The following is a 19328-nucleotide window of genomic DNA, read 5'->3' on the forward strand; positions in this document are numbered from 1 at the left end:
CGCGGTTGAAGACTTGGTCAACTGCCATAGAGCCAGTCTCCTGAATCACCTCCCGGCTGTGGCGGTGCTTTGTTATTCTTGACAGTCTATGTTTGGCTAAATTAAGCACCACACCCGTGAGGTCGTCCCCTGAGGCTTTTTCTCGGCAGCCACCTGGCTGCTGGACGGTGGACGTTGGGGGCGTAAGGTCAGCTGGAACTGGAGGAGGAGTCTGTCCGACAGGAGACGAGGGATTTGGGTTTGCTGGAGATGGAGGAGTTGCCTCTCTAACAGGGGCTGGTGGAGGAGTTGTCTCCTTTGTGGGGGTAGACGCAGGAGGGTCGTTTGTTCGGGATTTCTTCGTGGGGGGATTGTTGCAGCCCTCCCCAGATTGGCGCTTGTGGGACTTTTTCTTGCTCGTTGATTTAGCGTACAAGTCAAAGGCTCGTTCGAGAGGCATGTCTGCAAAGAAGAAACAAGCAAACAGTCAGGCAATATAACAAAAGGAACTTGTTAAGTCTAGGAAACAAGGGCCGAGAAATTAAAAGTATAATACCCGAGCTATAATTACTGGTCGCTACACTATTTACTTTACTAGTGCTACACTCACTCTCTGGCCTGAAGAAGTCTGAATTTAAAGCAGGTGGGTATTTAAAGTTGCCATCCCCGTCGAAAAGGTGATAGGAAATAAGCAGACTATCTAAAAGCGAAAAATCAGTACCATTCTCGTCCGACGACTCAAGAACAGGCTCTGAGGCCTTCTTCTTGCCCTTCCCTGGAGGGGTCGGTGCAGCAGCAGGTCGTGGTGCATCAGTTGGTTTGTTGATGGTCACCCCTGTTGCCCTCCTCGGTGGAGGTTATGACACGTCTTGTTGTTGCTCGGGGACTTCAGTGCCAGTGGCACTCCCCGCGGTAGATTCCCTCACATCCTGGTGAGGTGCCAGAAGGCCAACCAGCCTCAGATTAGCCTCTGTGACTAGCTATTTGACACTTTTCTCTATGTCGATCATGCTGGCCAAAAGGGCTGATCAGACCTCCATGTCTGGAGTAGGAGCTAGTCGCATCCATGGGCCTAAAATACACTAAATCTCTAAGGGCAATGCAGGAAGAATCAAAGAAAAGTAATAAATGACCAGGGGTGCAAAGATATTACCTCTTTGTGTGAAGGCCAGGTTGGTCGCGACCATATCAGTAGTCAGAAAGTACCCCAGATGGTACTTCCCCACGTTGGATATGAAAGTAGTATCACTCAGGAAAGTGTGCGTCGTTTCTTGTTGGTAGAAATGGAAGAACCCCGTGTTTTCTTGGTTGGGGTTGGATTTTAGGTCGAACAGGTAGTTGACCTCATGTGGCGTGGGGACCGGCCACTTCTTATGACTATAAAGGATATAGAGTGCAGAGAGCATTCTATATCCATTTGGGGTTATTTGAAAAGGAGCGACCCCAAAATAATTAGCCACTCCTTGGAAAAAAGGATGGAGAGGCAGGATCGCTCCTGCCTCGATGTGATACCTTGACCAAGCTGTACGCGCCTCCAGGCAGATTCGCCCATTGGTCTCTAGTGGGTCGGACTAGGGTTACCCCAGGAAGCCCGTACTTCCTAATATAGTTGACAATCATCCTAATCGTTACTCGACTAGGAGGGGCTACGTACCATTCGACATCTGATTGAATGATGTTTCTGAGTTGGGCTTGAGCTTGGATTCCTGGCTCGGGAGTGTTCTCAGCTCTACCGCCGGTCGAGGGAATTTCCGCATGAGGGGCAGTTTGGTTTTCAGAAGGTTTTAATGATTTCTTTTTCTGGGCAGTGGATTTTACTCTATGGCTGAAGGGTTTGAGTGAGGTCTGTTAGGTGGAATTCGAGAAAAAGGGATGTCCGCAATTAGTAATGACGGCTGTTCTTCATCCACGAGCAGTTAAGCGAGCAGGTCGTCGTCAATTGGTCTCTCACCTCCCCATGGATCTTGGATGAAAATCTGCAAACAGGAAAGGGGAGATGAGAACTTGGAGCCTAAAAACTTGTGTTGAAAGTAGGAATAACGTTGCTCGTGTATAAAAGTTAAGCTTTTATACGGCCAACAACATTCTAGCAAAAACACTAAGTTTCTTACGAGCAGTTCGAGAAACGGATTAAAAAGCGGAAGTAAAAAGTTTTTCAGAGAAAACTTTTTCGACTCCGAAAGGGCGAGAAAACTCAGTTTTTCAACTAGCTTAAAAATCGAATTTTTACATCGATTTTGCGCTCTAAATCTACAATCTCGACTACCAAACTGACTTCTAACTCCTATGAAACGTTATTTCACCACCCTATCAAGCATCGATCAATATCTCATTTACCCCAAGACAGTTTCAGTCAAGAACTCAGATATGAAACAAATAAAAATCGGTTTTGCATGGCAACTCAAACGACTAAAGGTTTCGGAAAGCTTACTTGGATGAAAGGTGGAGTATGAACACAATCGTTTTGAGCGTCTGAATGGAAGTTCCTTAGATCAACAACATGAGCTTCTGGGATTTTCTTGGCTCAAATGGTCGAAGTCCTTTAGAGTTCTTGAAGAAGAAACGGCGAGCGAAAAGTAAAAAGTGAAAACATGATTTTGGGGTATTATTTATAGTGATGACGACACCATAAAAGAGGTAATCATGAAATTATTTTCTTCAAAGTATGGGGAATAGCTGTCAGACAAGTTTTTGGAAAACCAAAAAAGACTTGATTGGACATGATTGGTTACTTTTTTCGAGAAGGCATGGGCGGCTCTGACAGATTTGGTGGGGTAAGCAAAGGGTCAATTTCCTAAGTTTACTTTATGCTGGTCGCAGTAAAGTAAACTTGGGGGCAAATGTTTACCCAAAAACGGCTGTTGATGACGTGGCAAGGATTTCTCACACGTGGTTAACACGTGGCAAAGTCAAAATAAGGCGGTGTTGTTCGGTGATCGACCAGCTACACATTGCTTCGTCAAGCCTAACTATTAGGCAGGACCAGGCTGGTCGTATGATTCGGTTTATTTTCTTAAAAGATTGTAATCTTGTAATAACTACGTTGATTATTTCCTCTTTATTACCTTGATACACGAATATTAAGGATAGTTAAGGCCCATTGGCCCATGCAACCCCCTTGAGCCTATAAATATGCATGAAATAGCTCAAGGTTGGGACTTTTTATCTTTGAATCTTTTTCCTGAATATTGAAAGAGAGAGCATATAGTGCGATTATCCATCGTTTGATTGTAATTCTCCCGAGGTTTGTGAAATTCAAGAACCCTAGTTCTTTGATCACGGCATTGGGATTCAATATTAATAATAGCACTAAGTAGACGTAGGTAATTACCATTTATTGGGGCCGAACCACTATAAATCGTTTGTGTTTATTATTTACCATTAGATTAAACTCTTAATTATCATCCCATTTCCTGTCGTATTTTTGACTCCGTGTCGTTGGCCAAATCGTGGGTCAACAGACTTCCATCCAAAATTTGAATTACATGGTCATCACGACTCATTGGATTGATAATGATTGGGCATACCAAGAAAGAATTATTACTTTTTTCCGAGTGGTAGATCATAAATGGGAAACTATTGGTAAAGAGATTGAGAGATGGTTAAAGGATTGGGGTATATCTAAGTTGTTTACAATTACGGTAGACAATGCTTCCTCTAATGATGTTGCCATTAGGGGTGAACATTTGACCCGAAAAACTCAAAAACCCGCAACTGGGTCGGATTAAACCCGAACTCGAGTATGTTCGGGTTGGGTTCGTGTGTAACCTGAACCCGAAAAAATTATAAAATATTGTTGAGTCTAGTTTTTATCATGTTTTGGTGATGTTTTTAGTAGTCTTTTATTTTGTTTTTCCTTCATTTAGCACGTGTTTATGCTTTGTTTGTTTGTCTTTGTGAATGTCAGGAAGAATTGAGCATGTGGAAGAAAATGCCATAGAAAGGGAAGAAATAATCAAGTTTTTCATCATATTTTGATTAAGAATGGTTCTCAACACAATTTGGAAGTGTTGGTGAAATTTTGGGATGAAAACTTGAAGAATTGAGAAATTCCTTAAGAGCCACGGCATGAGCAAAGTGGAGCCGCGGCTAGGGGGAGAAACAGAAGCATTGTTTTTTAGGACATCTGCGGGCCGCGGCATGGCTATAGAGAGCCGCGGCATAGATGGGCACTCTGCCCAGAAATCGTTGATGCGGGCCGCGGCATGGCTTCAGAGGGCCGCGGCATTGAGAGGATCTTCTGCCCAGGAATTATGACACGGGCCGCGGCCCGCCTCTTTAAAATCTGAAATCCTAGGTTTTAAATGAGGAAAAGGAGAAGAAAAAGATATGTACGGACGAAAGGGAAGAGGACTGGTTTTGAAGGCTGAAGCTTAGAGTATTTTTACATGTTTTTCTTCTTCTTGATGTTATCTTTAATTTCTGTTGTGATTAGCACTATGACTAGGAACTAATTTTCTGTTTAGGATGTTTAATTGAATCACTTGAATCCCTGTTATGAACTAATGCAATTTTTATTATTCTTCTTCTTCATTCTTCTTCAATTCCATATAATCTGTTCTTTTAAATTGATTATTGATTGGCCATCTTTAGTCATTTACATATGTTTTTAAGTCAAAATCTGAGAAGTGAGATTTAATTATGCTGTGGTTATATTGGACATAATTCTAATTTAGAACGAAAGTTTCTGAATTAATTGTGTAACTGTTATTAAGTTGATTGAGATTAATGCTACCTGTGTGGTTCAATTTACCATAGAAATATAGGAAATTGTCATCTAGGTTGAGTTTATAATTCATAGTATGATTATAGGCTGCTTTATCAACTTGTTAATTGAATTAGGTCAAAAGAATGAGAATTCACACTTTGCATTAGGGAATAATAGGGAGGATAGTTGATGAGATTAAATATCCTAATTGTTTCTCAGTAATTAAATTAAAAGTTTTTCCATTAGTTGTTATTTTATTTAATTTTCAATTATTGTTTCTGCAATTTGTAGTTTCTTTTGCTGCATTTATAAAAATCAAAAAATTTCAATTCATCAAATAGAACAAGAAATTAATTGACTGGTAATTGGTAAATCAGTCCTTGAGGACGATACTTGGTTTTATCATTTTATTACGAGTTTGCGACTGTGTGCACTTGCATAGCTATAAATTTCGCAACAAGTTTTTGATCACGGCATTGGGATTCAATATTAATAATAGAACTAAGTAGACGTAGGTAATTACCATTTATTAGGGCCGAACCACTATAAATCGTTTGTGTTTATTATTTACCATTAGATTAAACTCTTAATTATCATCCCATTTCCTGTCGTATTTTTGACTCCGTGTCGTTGGCCAAATCGTGGGTCAACAGACTTCCATCCAAAATTTGAATTACATGGTCATCACGACTCATTGGATTGATAATGATTGGGCATACCAAGAAAGAATTATTACTTTTTTCCAAGTGGTAGATCATAAATGGGAAACTATTGGTAAAGAGATTGAGAGATGGTTAAAGGATTGGGGTATATCTAAGTTGTTTACAATTACGGTAGACAATGCTTCCTCTAATGATGTTGCCATTAGGGGTGAACATTTGACCCGAAAAACTCAAAAACCCGCAACTGGGTCGGATTAAACCCGAACTCGAGTATGTTCGAGTTGGGTTCGTGTGTAACCTGAACCCAAAAAAATTATAAAATATATATTTTAATTTTAATTCAAATTTGATGACAAAAAAACCCTAATCCTCTTGTAAAAAAACAATTGAACCAAACTAACAACAAAATTAAAAAAAAACATGTGAAAAGTAAAAAAAAAAAAAAATTGGTATTTTTGAATTTTTTTTACCAAGGCCCATTTTAGGCCCAATCCCACAGACCCGACCAAACCCAAAATTACCCAAAAATTTGAAAAATTCAGAGCGGGTTCGGTACCCATTTTCCCAACCTGAAACCCGCAAAACCCGAACCCGATGCACCCGAAATCTGAAAACCTGACCCGTGTGCACCCCTAGTTGCTACTTGAAGATGAAGTTTAGATAGAAAAAGAAGGGACTTGAAATTTCTGGGAATTGAAAAAGTAAGAACTTTCTTATTTTATACTAAGTGTTATATTGTTAATTATTTATATATTTAGTTTCTTTAATTTTTAATTTGTTATGAAAAGGTTTGGAATTGGACAATTAAGTTTCAAAATTTGGAAGGAGAACAAATGAATGAGTTAAGGACACAAAACTTTGTATTTTGGAAGAACTAAAGTTTATTTAGGGACTTACATTTCTTTTGTAATATCTTTAGTTCTATATGGATTATGGACATTATGTTTGTATTTTGAACTTTGGACTTTATGACTTTGTTATGTTTGTATTTTGAACTTTGGATGGACATTAGGGAAGAGAGACTTTATGAAGTTTCCATAATTTGTTTTAAAATTATGTTTTTATATATTTTTGTTTTATAATTTTTGCGTGAAATAAAACACTTGTCTAACCAAAACCAATTTAGCAATTATGCTTTTGAATGTTGGAAAGTTGCTATCAATTAATTTTTTTTGGTAAAACTACATGACAAAAGTAAAACAAAAACTCAAACAATGACATTTTTGTAAAAATTGCTGTCAAAGCCCATACAAAGCCCAAACCCGAAATGCAAGTCCATTCCCACCCGAACCCAACCAAACCCGAAACCTGAAAATACCCCAAATCTGAAAATGCATTGGGTGGGTTCAGTACCATTTTCGTGCACCCGAAACCTGCTAAACCCGAATTTAACAACCCAAAAACCCGCCCGATGTGCAGCCTTAACTCATCCTCACGCGGAGACTTGATCCTCCGTAGAAGTATGGTGTGCACCATTGCCCAGAGAATGTAAATTTGGGGGCAGTGAAAAATTATCCAAAAACAAACTCTTTGGCCCTCTCCAACAATCAGTACTCCTCAAACTTCTTCTTCAATTTAGTTATCCTCCTCGAACCCCTATAGGTGAGATTACCCATCTAATGATCCTCTAGGGGGATATCAAGCTTAGGGAGAATTTTAGATGACATTTGCAAAATATTAAAAAAAAAAAATCAAATTACAAAGAAAAAGGCAAAAGTAAAGGCAAATAATCGAAAAGGCATCACATAACCATCGTTATGGATCGCTACCGCATCGCAACACACAAGTGATAAGTGCATATTTGTTACATAAATTTTGTTATTTTTCATTCACAATTATTCTCGATTTAATTCTTAAACCGTTGATTAGTGTGATTTTGATTTGATAGGATGTATGGAGACTAATAGCGTGTTTGGAGTCAATTGGAAGGAATTTAGAAGGTTTTCATGAAAGTGGTTGAAGTCGAGATGCTCAAAAAGACCAAAGGAATTGAAATATGCTGAAAATAGTCAGGTGCGTAGGTGCCACTTATCTAGAGCCTAGGCGCTAGTGGAATTCCAGAATGCAGAGAAGAGCTTGAGCGCTTAGGCGCCACTTATTGAGCGCCTAGGCACTGTCCGTATGACTAGTTCAAATTTTTAAGTTTCTAGGTTATTTTTAAATGCAACTTTGAGAGGGTTATAAATAAGACTTTTAGAGTTTGTCTAGAAAAGGGAGAAGCACTTTACAGAGGCTACAAAACAAAGAATAATCAAGAGGATCATAAGTAGAGGTGTTCATTGGATCACATCCAATATTTTTAGGCCTATCCGATCCGATCCAATTATCTATTGGATGTTGGATTTTTACCACGGATCCAATCCAATTAACTTGTCTCAACCTCTGATCCAATTATCCATTGGATTGGATCAATTCTATCCATTGGATGTGACCCCTGCTTATGTATTTGATTGGATTGGATCCATCCAATATTTTTTAGCATTTATTTAGCTAAATTTGTTAAAATAATTCATAATATAAAAGAGTTTATTCAAAATGATACAACTCCATACAAATACAACATAAATTATAAGCATATTCTTAAAAAATATATATTTTAAATATATATTTAAAATATACATATACAATTGGATCAGTTCGGTTGTATTGAATTTTTGCATATATCATCTAACAACCGATTCGATCCAATTTGGATCTTCAAAATCCGATACGATCCAATCATAATTGGATATCCAAATTTTGGCAGTCGGTTGTAATTGGATTAATTGGTTGTAATTGGATTGGATAATTTTTTCACACCCCTAAGTCTAATTGAAGACTGAACTGCATGATTGATCACCAAGTTTTTCTTTCCTTTACTTTCTCTCCTTGATCTACAAATTGATATAATGTTTATGAGATTAATGTTTGTGGTTTCTATGGAGTAGACGTTTTATAGGTTAGAGGCAATTTCAAAGTCCTATACATGTGATTTTGAGTTTTTAATGATATTTCTATTTTCTTGTTCCTAATTATCGAATTATTCATGTTCATCTATGCTTAATTCTATGATTATTATTTAGATCTTATTTAGTATAGCTCCGAAATAGGGTTTTTCTTTAATCTATTATCATCTTGAAATTTCTATTCACCTAATCGTTTAGAATTTCAGGTTTTGAGTGATACATTGTAATTAAGATTAATGTCGAAGTTGGTTTTAATTATGATGAAGAATATGACCTAGGTTAAATAGATCACATGCTTATGGATTTATTGCTTAGACTAACTTATCTCCACTGTGTTTAATGCTTCTATTATATTTATTTTTTGGTGTTTGCTTTAGGTTGTTTAATTAATAGAATTGATTAAGAGTGTTTGCTTTAATTAATTATATTGGGGGATTGGGGTAATGACGTTTTTGTATTATCTACAGTTAGTAGTTTGATAAGGAATTTGATTCATTGAGAATGTTAATTGCTTGAATGATTGTTTAGTTGTAGCAAATGACCTATTAACTGCTTTAATCATCATATTTTTCATTTTTATTATTGCTTTTATTTATTTTATTTTATTGCATCATAAAAATCCATCATTTGTTAACTATTCATTAAATTGAGTAATAAATTGATTTGATAGTCCTTGTGGGTTCGACTTTTGCTACTACTATACTGAAATAGTTAGTAAATCTTAAAGAAATAATTGTTAAGTTTAATACGGTAAACGACATGCATCAACAAGTTAACGTAACAATTAAACACTGTTATAAGCATCACATATGCATCGTAACTGCATCATTAATAATTCGTACAATGGGAATCGATAATATTGTTAGCATCATATTCGCATTGCAGAAGCATCGTAACATAAACGTTAATTCATGTTTCAAATATAAAATAAAATAAATGCATCATCAATTCTTCAAAAACACATCGTTACAAAGATTTAAACAAGACAAAACAAGTGGTAAACCATCGCAGTAGCATCACACAAGCATCGTTAGCTCATGTTTCATATAAGTATGAAGAAAATGTATCATAAACGCATAGTAACTGCATCATTACTGAGATTTCACAAACGATTAAACAAAACAGAAACTATCGCAATAACATCGTACAAACATCATTTTCAAACATAACAACTGCATTGTTATGCATCACAAACGTTCAAATTCACAAAAACAAAATACATTTTTTGAAACCAATTATGATCGAATCATAACCTCCATCTTAAGTATTTCAATCAACATTTTTACCAAAAATACATTAAAATTGACATATTTAATAACTACACTTGCTTTGTTTGAACTCAATGCAAGTCAACAATTAAATTTAAAAAAAATTCAAATTTACCTTGCTGTGGACAAAGACGATGGTGGTGCTCGATGATAGACTAGAGTTGGGTCACGAGTCTCCGATGGGGCAATGTGTGAGTGAGAGAGAGGAGTTACAAGGGGTCTGGAAGAGACAGAGACGTTCTAGAGAGACGAGAGAAAACTTAAGTGAAAGAGAGAGGATAATTTGAATAGCAGGAGTATTTTAGTCCCAAAAATGTAGAATGTCATATTTTTGTGGGATGTTAAATTATGAAGGCAATTTTTTTTAATTAACCCGTGTTATAAAGCATAAACCATGAAATTTCTCTTCCAATTTGGACTTCCTCTTCTTATCACCACAGTAACCTTCCGTCTTCAGCTTCACAGTTAATTTTATTTATTTTTTCTAGCTGAATATAAAATAAAATTATAAAATAAATCCTTGAGGGGCCATTTTGAAAAAAAAAAAGTAAACAACGACAGGGTCTCACTAATAAAACTTTCCATCCACCACCAGGCTCCAGCTCTTCAATATTCCGCGTGAGAGAGCTTTTGGTTTTCGTTTTCGCACCCACAATTACATTGTAGATCCACCCTTATTTTCACAATTTTTTTCAATTTCACCCTCAAGCTCCCGCCACTACATCGACCCACGACCCGGATTTGGAGATTCGATTTCACACTTCTACAATTTCGCGGTTGATTCTGTCGGTTTCTCTCGAAGACGAGGTTGAATTGGCGCTTCTAGGGTTCCAGATCTCGTTTTCTTGTTGGTAATTTGGATCTTCCGTTCTTGGAGCTTTCTCTTTTTCTTCTTTACTTTGCTCAAATCTTTGATTGGCTTGCATTTGTCGCGGATTTTGGATTTGTAGAATGGAGTAGGATTTTGACGATTTTTTTTTCCATCGATTTCAGGTTATGATATTGTAGAATTTGAATTTAGAGTTTAGGGTTTTGCAAAATGCATATGAAAGCGTCACAATCGTCGTTTCGGGATCGGACGCATGAGTTTCAGAGCGTAGCCGAGAGGTTAAAGAAGTCAATATCGTCTTCTTCGTCGGCTCCGATTTCGAGTGGGCCAAGTAGCCGTTCGAAATCTGAAGAACAGCGATCTGCGATTGCAATTCAGTCCGAGTTCAATCGGAGGGCTTCCAAGATCGGATATGGGATACATCAGACGTCGCAGAAACTTGCAAAGCTGGCCAAGTGTAAGACATCAAATCAATATGTATTCTTGGTGTTTTATATGCTGCTGAACTTAGTTAATGTATAATGATCCATATTGTTTTCAAAAGATTGAGCCATCAATAAATTACAAGTTGGTTTTAGTGAGCAAGTGTGAAAAGGATAGGATACTTATTTTGTTCCAATTATCATTAACAGGTCGAGTGACACTTAAAGAAAAATAACGGATTTTCGATAGTTTACTGCTTGTTGATATCTGGATTGACGGGTAGACTTTTCTCGTTGGTTGATTATGGGTCTATTTGGGATAGATTTCTTTCTTTCTTTCTTTTTTTTTGGTTGGGTGGGGTGGGAATTATCTCTTGAAAGAGCTGTTCAGAGTTTCTTTTCGTGATTCATTGGAATAAAGTGTTAGAGAATAGAGATATACAAAATTGTATGCTCAAACATATACTCACTGATGTTGACATCATTTTTAACACTCATGAACACTGTTATCCCAATTCCACTTTGATAATTGTTGTCGTATTTGTTTTTTTTTAATTTTATATATATATATATTTATAAATAGTTTATTTTTTGTTTTCTTCCTAATTGTAGTGGCCAAGAGGACTTCAGTTTTTGATGATCCCACAATGGAAATTCAGGAACTGACAGCTGTAATCAAGCAGGATATTACTGCTCTGAATTCTGCAGTTGTAGACCTTCAGCTCCTCAGTAATTCTAGAAATGAGACTGGTAATATCTCTAGTGACACTACCAGTCATTCCACCACAGTTGTAGATGATCTGAAGAATCGTTTAATGAGCGCCACAAAAGAGTTTAAAGAAGTTCTCACCATGCGAACAGAGGTAAGGCCGAATTTTGCTTGTCCAATTAGATTGGTTATCTGAGTTTGAGAGTGTTTTACTATCACTGCCTCTACATTTTTGGATTCATTTTTTATACTAGGCTAATGGTAATTTTTTGCATTCATAAAGAATTTGAAGGTTCATGAAAATCGAAGACAATTGTTTTCTTCTACTGCATCAAAGGATTCTGCAAATCCTTTTGTTCGCCAACGTCCGCTAGCTTCCAGGTCAGGTGCTAGTACTTCAAATGCCCCTCCTGCTCCATGGGCTAACGGATCATCATCTTCTTCACAGTTGCTCCCTGGGTAAGAGCTCACCTGAAATTTGGTTTATATGAGCTGCACCAATTTTATGATTTTGCTAGTTAGTTGATTTTAACCAATGCAGTTATTTGAAGACCCAAGATATCTTTAGTTTTTACCAAATGGATAATATGGGAAGTGAAACTATGTGATATAGTTCATTACTTACATATAACCAGCATATGGAACTGTGATTTCTATAATTTCAAAACTTTTTCCTACCATTCTATTCTTCTTGTTGAACTTGTTTGTAATTATTAGGTAGTGCCATGAGACAGCTTGCACACAACACATTATGGAGCTCCACATTCTTGCTTTCTACTCTCTCTCATGCTCTTTCTTTTTTGTCAACATGTATTGCAGTGTTTAATACAACTTTTGGATTTTTCTGAGCTTCTACATTTTGGCCTGCGCATTACTGAATTACTCATGTCTAATTATTGAATCAACTTCCTGTGCAATTAATGACACTCAATAATTTTGTTTAATCTACGACATTGTGTTTATCTTTCTTTGGGGTTTCTAAACATGCAGGAAGCAAGCAGAAGGAGAAGGTCAGCCGTTGCTGCAGCAACAACAGAACCATCAACAGCAACAACAGCAACTTGTTCCTTTGCAAGACACTTACATGCAGAGCAGAGCTGAAGCGCTACAAAATGTGGAGTCCACCATTCACGAGCTAAGTAATATCTTCAATCAACTAGCAACTCTGGTTTCCCAGCAAGGAGAGATAGCCATCAGGTTTCTGTCTTAAACTCAATATATTAACTAAATCTTATGATGAAGCTGACATAAATCGTGAGTCCATAAATATCTTCTTTTTTTTTGTAATTTTATTTCCTATGTGATTGTTTTTACTGCATCTTTGGGTTATCAAGGCTGAGCAGAGATGGATTATTTTGGTTTGGTAAATCTTGTTCGACATATCTTTGAACTATGGTGATATGCTGGAGTTCATATTGTGGTTCATCCCACGTTTATGTGTATAAATATATAGACTCGTAGATAGCATAAGCTTAGTTTCTTTTGGCCTTTCCAAATTTTGTGATGGGATGATAGACTGATAACTAATTGTAATATAATTATGACATACAATTTATTTGCTTATCTGTTTTTGCTATCCTCTATTTAGCTCCTAGTTTCTACGTTTTGATATTCTCTAGCTCGAGAATGTTGATAAGTAAACTAGTTATTTTAATGAGTTTAATAAATATTGAAATCTTTAGTTGTATATAATATGGTTATGTGTTGAGTATTAAAAATTGATGTTGGTTTTTTTTTTTCAGGATCGATGAGAACATGGATGACTCATTGGCCAATGTAGAGGGAGCACAAGGGGCACTACTCAAGTATTTGAATAGCATATCATCTAATAGGTGGCTGATGATCAAGATATTCTTTGTTTTGATTTTTTTCCTCATGGTTTTCCTATTTTTTGTGGCCTAGTCATTCGGAACACAATTGAAAAAGGAAGAAAATAACTGTTCTTTTTTAAAATTGGTGGTGGTGACTGGTGATAAGCTATTTCTGATCCTAAATCTCTTTTTTGTTTATTATGTGTTATAAGTTCATGCCGATGAGTAATAGTTTGCCTAATGGTATGTATGTACTGATACATGTAAAAGCTACCAAGCACAATGTCGCAACAACTTTTATTTTGTTGGCCTTCGAGTATATATACATATTTAATTTATTTATCTTAAATATTCATTATAAACATAAATCTTCTATCTAAAGACATTTTTTCCAAGTTTTCTTAAGTTGTATTGTTATATATGGTTTTGAGTATTTCGGCATTATTTGTTAAGTATGTTGAATTCATTTTGTGGTTGTGTCTAAACTCGGAATATTTTGATATCAACTGTAACATTTTTTTACTTATTTTATGTTTAATGTTCTCAATTTGGTAATATGTTATCTTCTTACTAATATAATAGTTATGAAAATAGAGTTGAATGGATTATAGGTATCTTTTGTTTTTCAATTCGTTTAGGTTTTAAGAAAATAGAGAAATATAAATGACTTTTATTATATATAATTTTCTGATTAAAATTTTAGTTATTTAAAAAACAAAAAAAAAGAAACGAATGTGAATATTTTTCGGGAAACAAATTTTTATCTCCTTATACATTATAGTTTTTTTATTATGTGGTGGGGGGATATTTCACTTTGTTTTTATTGGTTGATCTTTAAGAAATTCTCATTCAAAACTTCATTAGAAATCATTTTTATCCAAGAATGCATCATTAGTTCATAATTTTGTTTGCATAACCAGAATAATAAATTAGAAGGACATTGCGAGTGTAATAATTTAGGAAGATTTCTAAATATTTATTAGTTTAAGAATTTTATGTTACTAATCTCTCTTAATTCCAATAATATGTGACTGTTGTGCATTTAAAAAAAAAGAAATCAGATTTTTTGCATAATTTAACAACATGCAAAGGATTTTTTTTTAGTTTTTGCGTCCATTGTGCATTAATTTTACATTGAAATTGCCTACAACAAAATCGATTTTTAATAAAATCATCGAAGTGCATTGATTTTGATTTCCAAAATCGATTTTTAATGAAACCATCGAAATACATCAATTATGATTTTCAAAATCAAGTTTTTATGGTATCATCAAAGTGCATTGATTTTGCATCATTCTTCACTTCCAAAATCAAGTTTTAATGGAATTATTGAAGTGCATCGATTTTGCTACAAATTTGCATTGATTTTGTCTTCCAAAATCTAGTTTTGATGGACCATCAATTCTGCATCGAAATTGTATCAATTTTGCACGAAATTTTGCAGATGTTTAGATTTTCAGATTCGAAAAAATATAAACAAAACAAAAAAATTATGAACAAAAAGTGTTTGAAACCTACAAATCAGTGTCTTAAGTAAGTATTTTATTAGGTTTAAGTTTTAAATTGGATTTTGAATCATTATAACATATAAAAATATTGATGGATGCTTCAATGGAGATTGGAGGTGGTGGCGGTCAGTGGTGACGTTAATGGCGTTGAGGTGTTGCTATGTCGCTGTGGGGAGGTGGTGCGTTGCCATACTGGGTAGAGAGATAGGAGAAATCAAGAGAGAGAAAATAAATTAAGAGAAAAAAGGAGTTATAGAAGGGGTTCAACATTTCCGTTAGTAAAACTAGCATTTCTTCTATATAAAAAATGTGTAGATAATAGAAATATTTAGTTTTAGTAGTTTTGTTTGTTAATTTGAACAAAATATTACTAATATTTAACAAAACATGCTTTTAAAACCTATTTATTAATTATATTAATATAAATTTAAATATTATAAAATATAATTGTTATAATAATATATAATACAAAAACTAGATATCTAATTGTTATAAAATATTATTATAATAATATTTAATTCTAATTTTTTATAAAATTTTGATAAAATAAATATTTAGTAATTATATTAATATAAATTTAAATATTATAATAATATATTATATATATTCTTATTACAAATAATATAATTGTGTAACTATATAAAAAATTAGAATAATATTTATATTTTATAAAGAATAAATAAATTTTTTCTTCAATTATAAATGTATAATTTGAATAATATCATAAATATTTTATAAAGTGTAGTTTGTGATCTAAAATATCATCATATTATTATTATTTTTTTTTTTGAAAAAACTATAAACAATATTTTGATTTAGTTTTTTTTTAATATATTTATGCTATTTTTTTTATTTAAAATATATATAATAATCGTAAAAACTTAATAAAAATAATTAATAAATTTTGTAAACAAACCTGTACCACTAAGCATTTGTTAAATATGTGGTGTGGCGTTAGGAAATATATAAGAAAGAGAAAAAGAAAAAAAGAACAAAGTGTCTTTGTAAAATTTCTGAAAGAAAAAGATGCTCAATTGTAAAATTCAATAAATTAGAGTACCATTCTGCAAAAAAAAGTTCTCTATAGTCGTCCGACTTCATCCATTGCGTTATCCTCTCCCCCTCAAGTCTCGATTTTACCCTAACCCCCTTTGCAAAACGCACCCAAACACACACATATATACATCTCCTGCAATTCTAAATCCCAATTAGACCCTCAAACTTGTTCCTTTGGCGGTCGTCGGTGGCAACCCTGACCCTCTTATTTCTCTCAATCGCAAACCCTAATTGATCGCAATCTCTCTTCCTAAGCTTTCATATTTTGGGATTTTTTTTGAGTTCCCTATTTTAAATAATCTATCAATATTGTTATTTTTTTTTCTTTGGTATATATTTTTTGGTCTGGTCTTCATTTCACGAAATCCTAATTGATTTGCAGAGCCCCAACTGGGAATTAATCACAGCAAATTTTGAATTCGGTTTTTGGAAGTTTTCTAGAGTTTCTATTGGGTTTTTCACATTTATATTTATCATATAGTGTCTGCCGCTGCGGTGGTTTCCAGACTTTGTTGATCTGGAAAATCGACGTTGATGTTGGGTGGAAGTAGGAGAGACGACGGGTCGACTGTGATGAACAACACCAACGTTTTTGCAGCGCTAGATTCTCTGAGGAGGAAGAAGAAGTCCGACAAGGAACGAAAGAAAAAATCATCCAAAGCTGAGTCCGCCGAACCTAAAGAGGCCGAGCCACAGGTGTTTTGGGCTCCAGCGCCTCTGAATTCTAAATCGTGGGCCGATGTCGATGACGACGATGACTATTTTGCCACCACAGCCCCGCCTCAGTCCGTCTGGATATCGCCTGAGTCCGAACCGAGCAAGGAGACACCCAGCAATGTAGAGGTGGGTATTGAATTGACTGTATACTTTTGCCATCTAATCCACTATGCTTTTTTTTTTTAAAAATTAAAATTTCTTTTGGTGGTTTAGATGTAATGTTATTGTTATTTTTATCAGTGTGAATGGTGTGATGAGAGGAATAACTTGCTCGGTGGTTAATTATGCGTATATACATGTATTTTTTGTTTTAAACAAAGCCTATATATCTTTATTATCCTACATCAGAAACTTTGGGTTGTAAATTTTTGAGCGTTTGATAAGTCTATTTGAGACTAAGGGAATAAGGGTAGTGTTCCCCCCAGTTGAGACTAAACCTCAGCGAATCCTTTTCCTTCACGATTAATTAACTTTTCTCAAGTGTAATTTTAATCCATTGAGATACACGACCACTTGTGGGATATAAAGAGGCTACTGAGGAGTAATAACTTTTTATATTGCAATCTGCACTTATATTGAAACAGATGTATAATTATTTTGTGATAGTGGTTGTTTAGTTGATAATCTGCATATATTAGAATCTATAGCACCAAACTACACGGGGATAAACCTTTCATCAATTCCCAGAAACAGTCAAGGCACAGAGTTATTATCTCCGTGGGTTTTATGATTAGAGTTCAGTTCCTACAAAGTGGCATTTGTTTTCATTGTAGTTCGTCTATATGGGATCATTTACTTCTAATACACTTTCGACTGTTGCAAATTGCCTTTTCTTTGTCGGGGTTAAATTGATTTGAATGTGATTTCCAGCTGTTTTCTATGTTATTTGTTTTGTGTTGTGTTGGTGTTAGTTTGTTAATTTGTATGGGACATGTTTCAGTATTTTCTTTACTGGACTTTCATTTCTCTCCAACTGTTCAATACCATAGGAGACTGTAGTTATGAATAGCGATGATATGCTTTTGACTAGAATAAATCCCTAAAAATTAGTAGTTGTATCTTTAACTGCAGGATACAGATAGTGACGAAGATATTCTTGATGAGGGTGATGCTGATGATGATGCAGAAGAAGATGATCATGGGGCAGAGGTTCCTGCACACCCTGAGCCGGAGGTGATCAAACCTCTTGAGGTTTCTATAGCTCCTAAGGAAGCAGAGAGGCAGCTTTCAAAGAAGGAAAGGAAAAAGAAGGAACTTGCTGAGCTTGAGGCCCTTTTGGCTGATTTTGGAGTAACTCAGAAAGAGAGTGGTGGTCAAGAGGAGTCATCTGGTAATTGTGAACTACTGTTTTGTTAAAGTGCTGTTGATTTTTCTCTCTGCGGTTTACCCTTTTCCCTGATATAGTCATAGCAACTTTCAAATGTTTCCATTCGGTTTTCTTTGAACTTGAGTTTGATCATCTATAGTGGGATTAATGCATTAATTATGAGTCATATTGTAAATATAAAAATGCAACCGAACTAATGGTCTCATGCCTAAATGATGCATCCATATCAATGAAGTGTAAGATGATAAGTGTTTATTGAGTTCCTTAAATGGGGGATTTTGTCTTACCAAGATTCTTGTTTAATTGCACTTTCAGGTGCTGCAAAAGACAAGGATGCAGAACCTAATGGAGATGTAGAAAGTAAGGATAATTCTACAGTGGAGTCCAAAAGTGCCAGGAAGAAGAAAAAGAAGGATAAAGCTTCTAAAGAAGTGAAGGAACCACAAGATCAACCAAACGACTCAGAGGCTGGCAATGAACCTAATGAAGCCGCTGGAACTCAACAGACAGAGGAGGATGTATCTACTGTTGATGTTAAGGAGCGGCTGAAAAAGATGGCGTCCATGAAAAAGAAGAAATCTAGTAAAGAGATGGATGCTTCCGCAAGAGCTGCTGCTCAAGAGGCTGCGGCGAGAAATGCAAGGCATGCTGCTTCCAAGAAGAAAGAGAAGAGCCATTACAACCAGCAACCAGTGCGGTAAAAGCTCAGTTTTGTTCATTTATATGATTATGAGCATGCCCCCCTTGTCATCATTGAACAAATATGCGGGTAATAAACAGTGGGGGGTTGTTATTGGTCTGGTTTTTGCGGAAAGGTGGATGTTAAATTGTATTGCTGGGGAAGCATGGACCATATGTAGGAATTTTCACTTTTGCTCTTTGAGATCTCTTGTTTCTTATTCTGTTGTCATGGGGCATATCTATCATTTGGCAATTTTGGTCGATGGGAAATTCTTCTCTAGAAAGTGTTTAATTTATCTGGGTGTCCGTTGTAGTTTCTTTTTGTGTTGAAAAAATTAGTACGAGTGTCGTGTGTAGACAATTGGAAGCATCTGATAAGTTTTTCATAGGGGATGAAATTCTTCTTGTAAACTACTTTGTGATATATATGTATATTTATTTATTCTACAGTCGGAGTTAAAAAAGCATGTTCATTGAATAGTGCGGCAAAAGTTGAGTCAAATTCTGAACAGAAAGCATATTTTGCATTAAATGTCACACTTTTTTATTTATTATTTTTACTATAGTAATAAAATATAAATAAAAATTATTACTTTTTTTTTTATATATTTTCAATCTAATATTAAATAAGCATTAATGAATATAATGTTGAAAATTGTGTTAAATATATTATATATTGTTTTTTATACCAAATATATTACAATAT

At 35.1% G+C, this 19328-nt stretch overlaps 2 protein-coding genes across 2 annotated transcripts; both read left to right on the forward strand.

Moving 5' to 3' along the window:
• The first annotated feature begins 10151 nt into the window (after positions 1-10151).
• Positions 10152-13675, forward strand: LOC133803118 (syntaxin-32). The gene is made up of 6 exons (XM_062241062.1): positions 10152-10413; positions 10556-10848; positions 11426-11676; positions 11806-11981; positions 12513-12719; positions 13265-13675. The coding sequence occupies exons 2-6, from the start codon at positions 10602-10604 to the stop codon at positions 13422-13424; spliced, it is 1041 nt and encodes a 346-aa protein (XP_062097046.1). The 5' UTR covers positions 10152-10413; positions 10556-10601; the 3' UTR covers positions 13425-13675.
• Positions 13676-15959: 2284 nt separating this feature from the next.
• On the forward strand, positions 15960-19069 carry LOC133807071 (uncharacterized). The gene is made up of 3 exons (XM_062245214.1): positions 15960-16740; positions 17686-17944; positions 18257-19069. The coding sequence occupies exons 1-3, from the start codon at positions 16432-16434 to the stop codon at positions 18640-18642; spliced, it is 954 nt and encodes a 317-aa protein (XP_062101198.1). The 5' UTR covers positions 15960-16431; the 3' UTR covers positions 18643-19069.
• Positions 19070-19328: the final 259 nt, after the last annotated feature.

Source organism: Humulus lupulus, chromosome X, assembly GCF_963169125.1.
Source record: "Humulus lupulus chromosome X, drHumLupu1.1, whole genome shotgun sequence".
Classification (NCBI taxonomy): domain Eukaryota; kingdom Viridiplantae; phylum Streptophyta; class Magnoliopsida; order Rosales; family Cannabaceae; genus Humulus; species Humulus lupulus.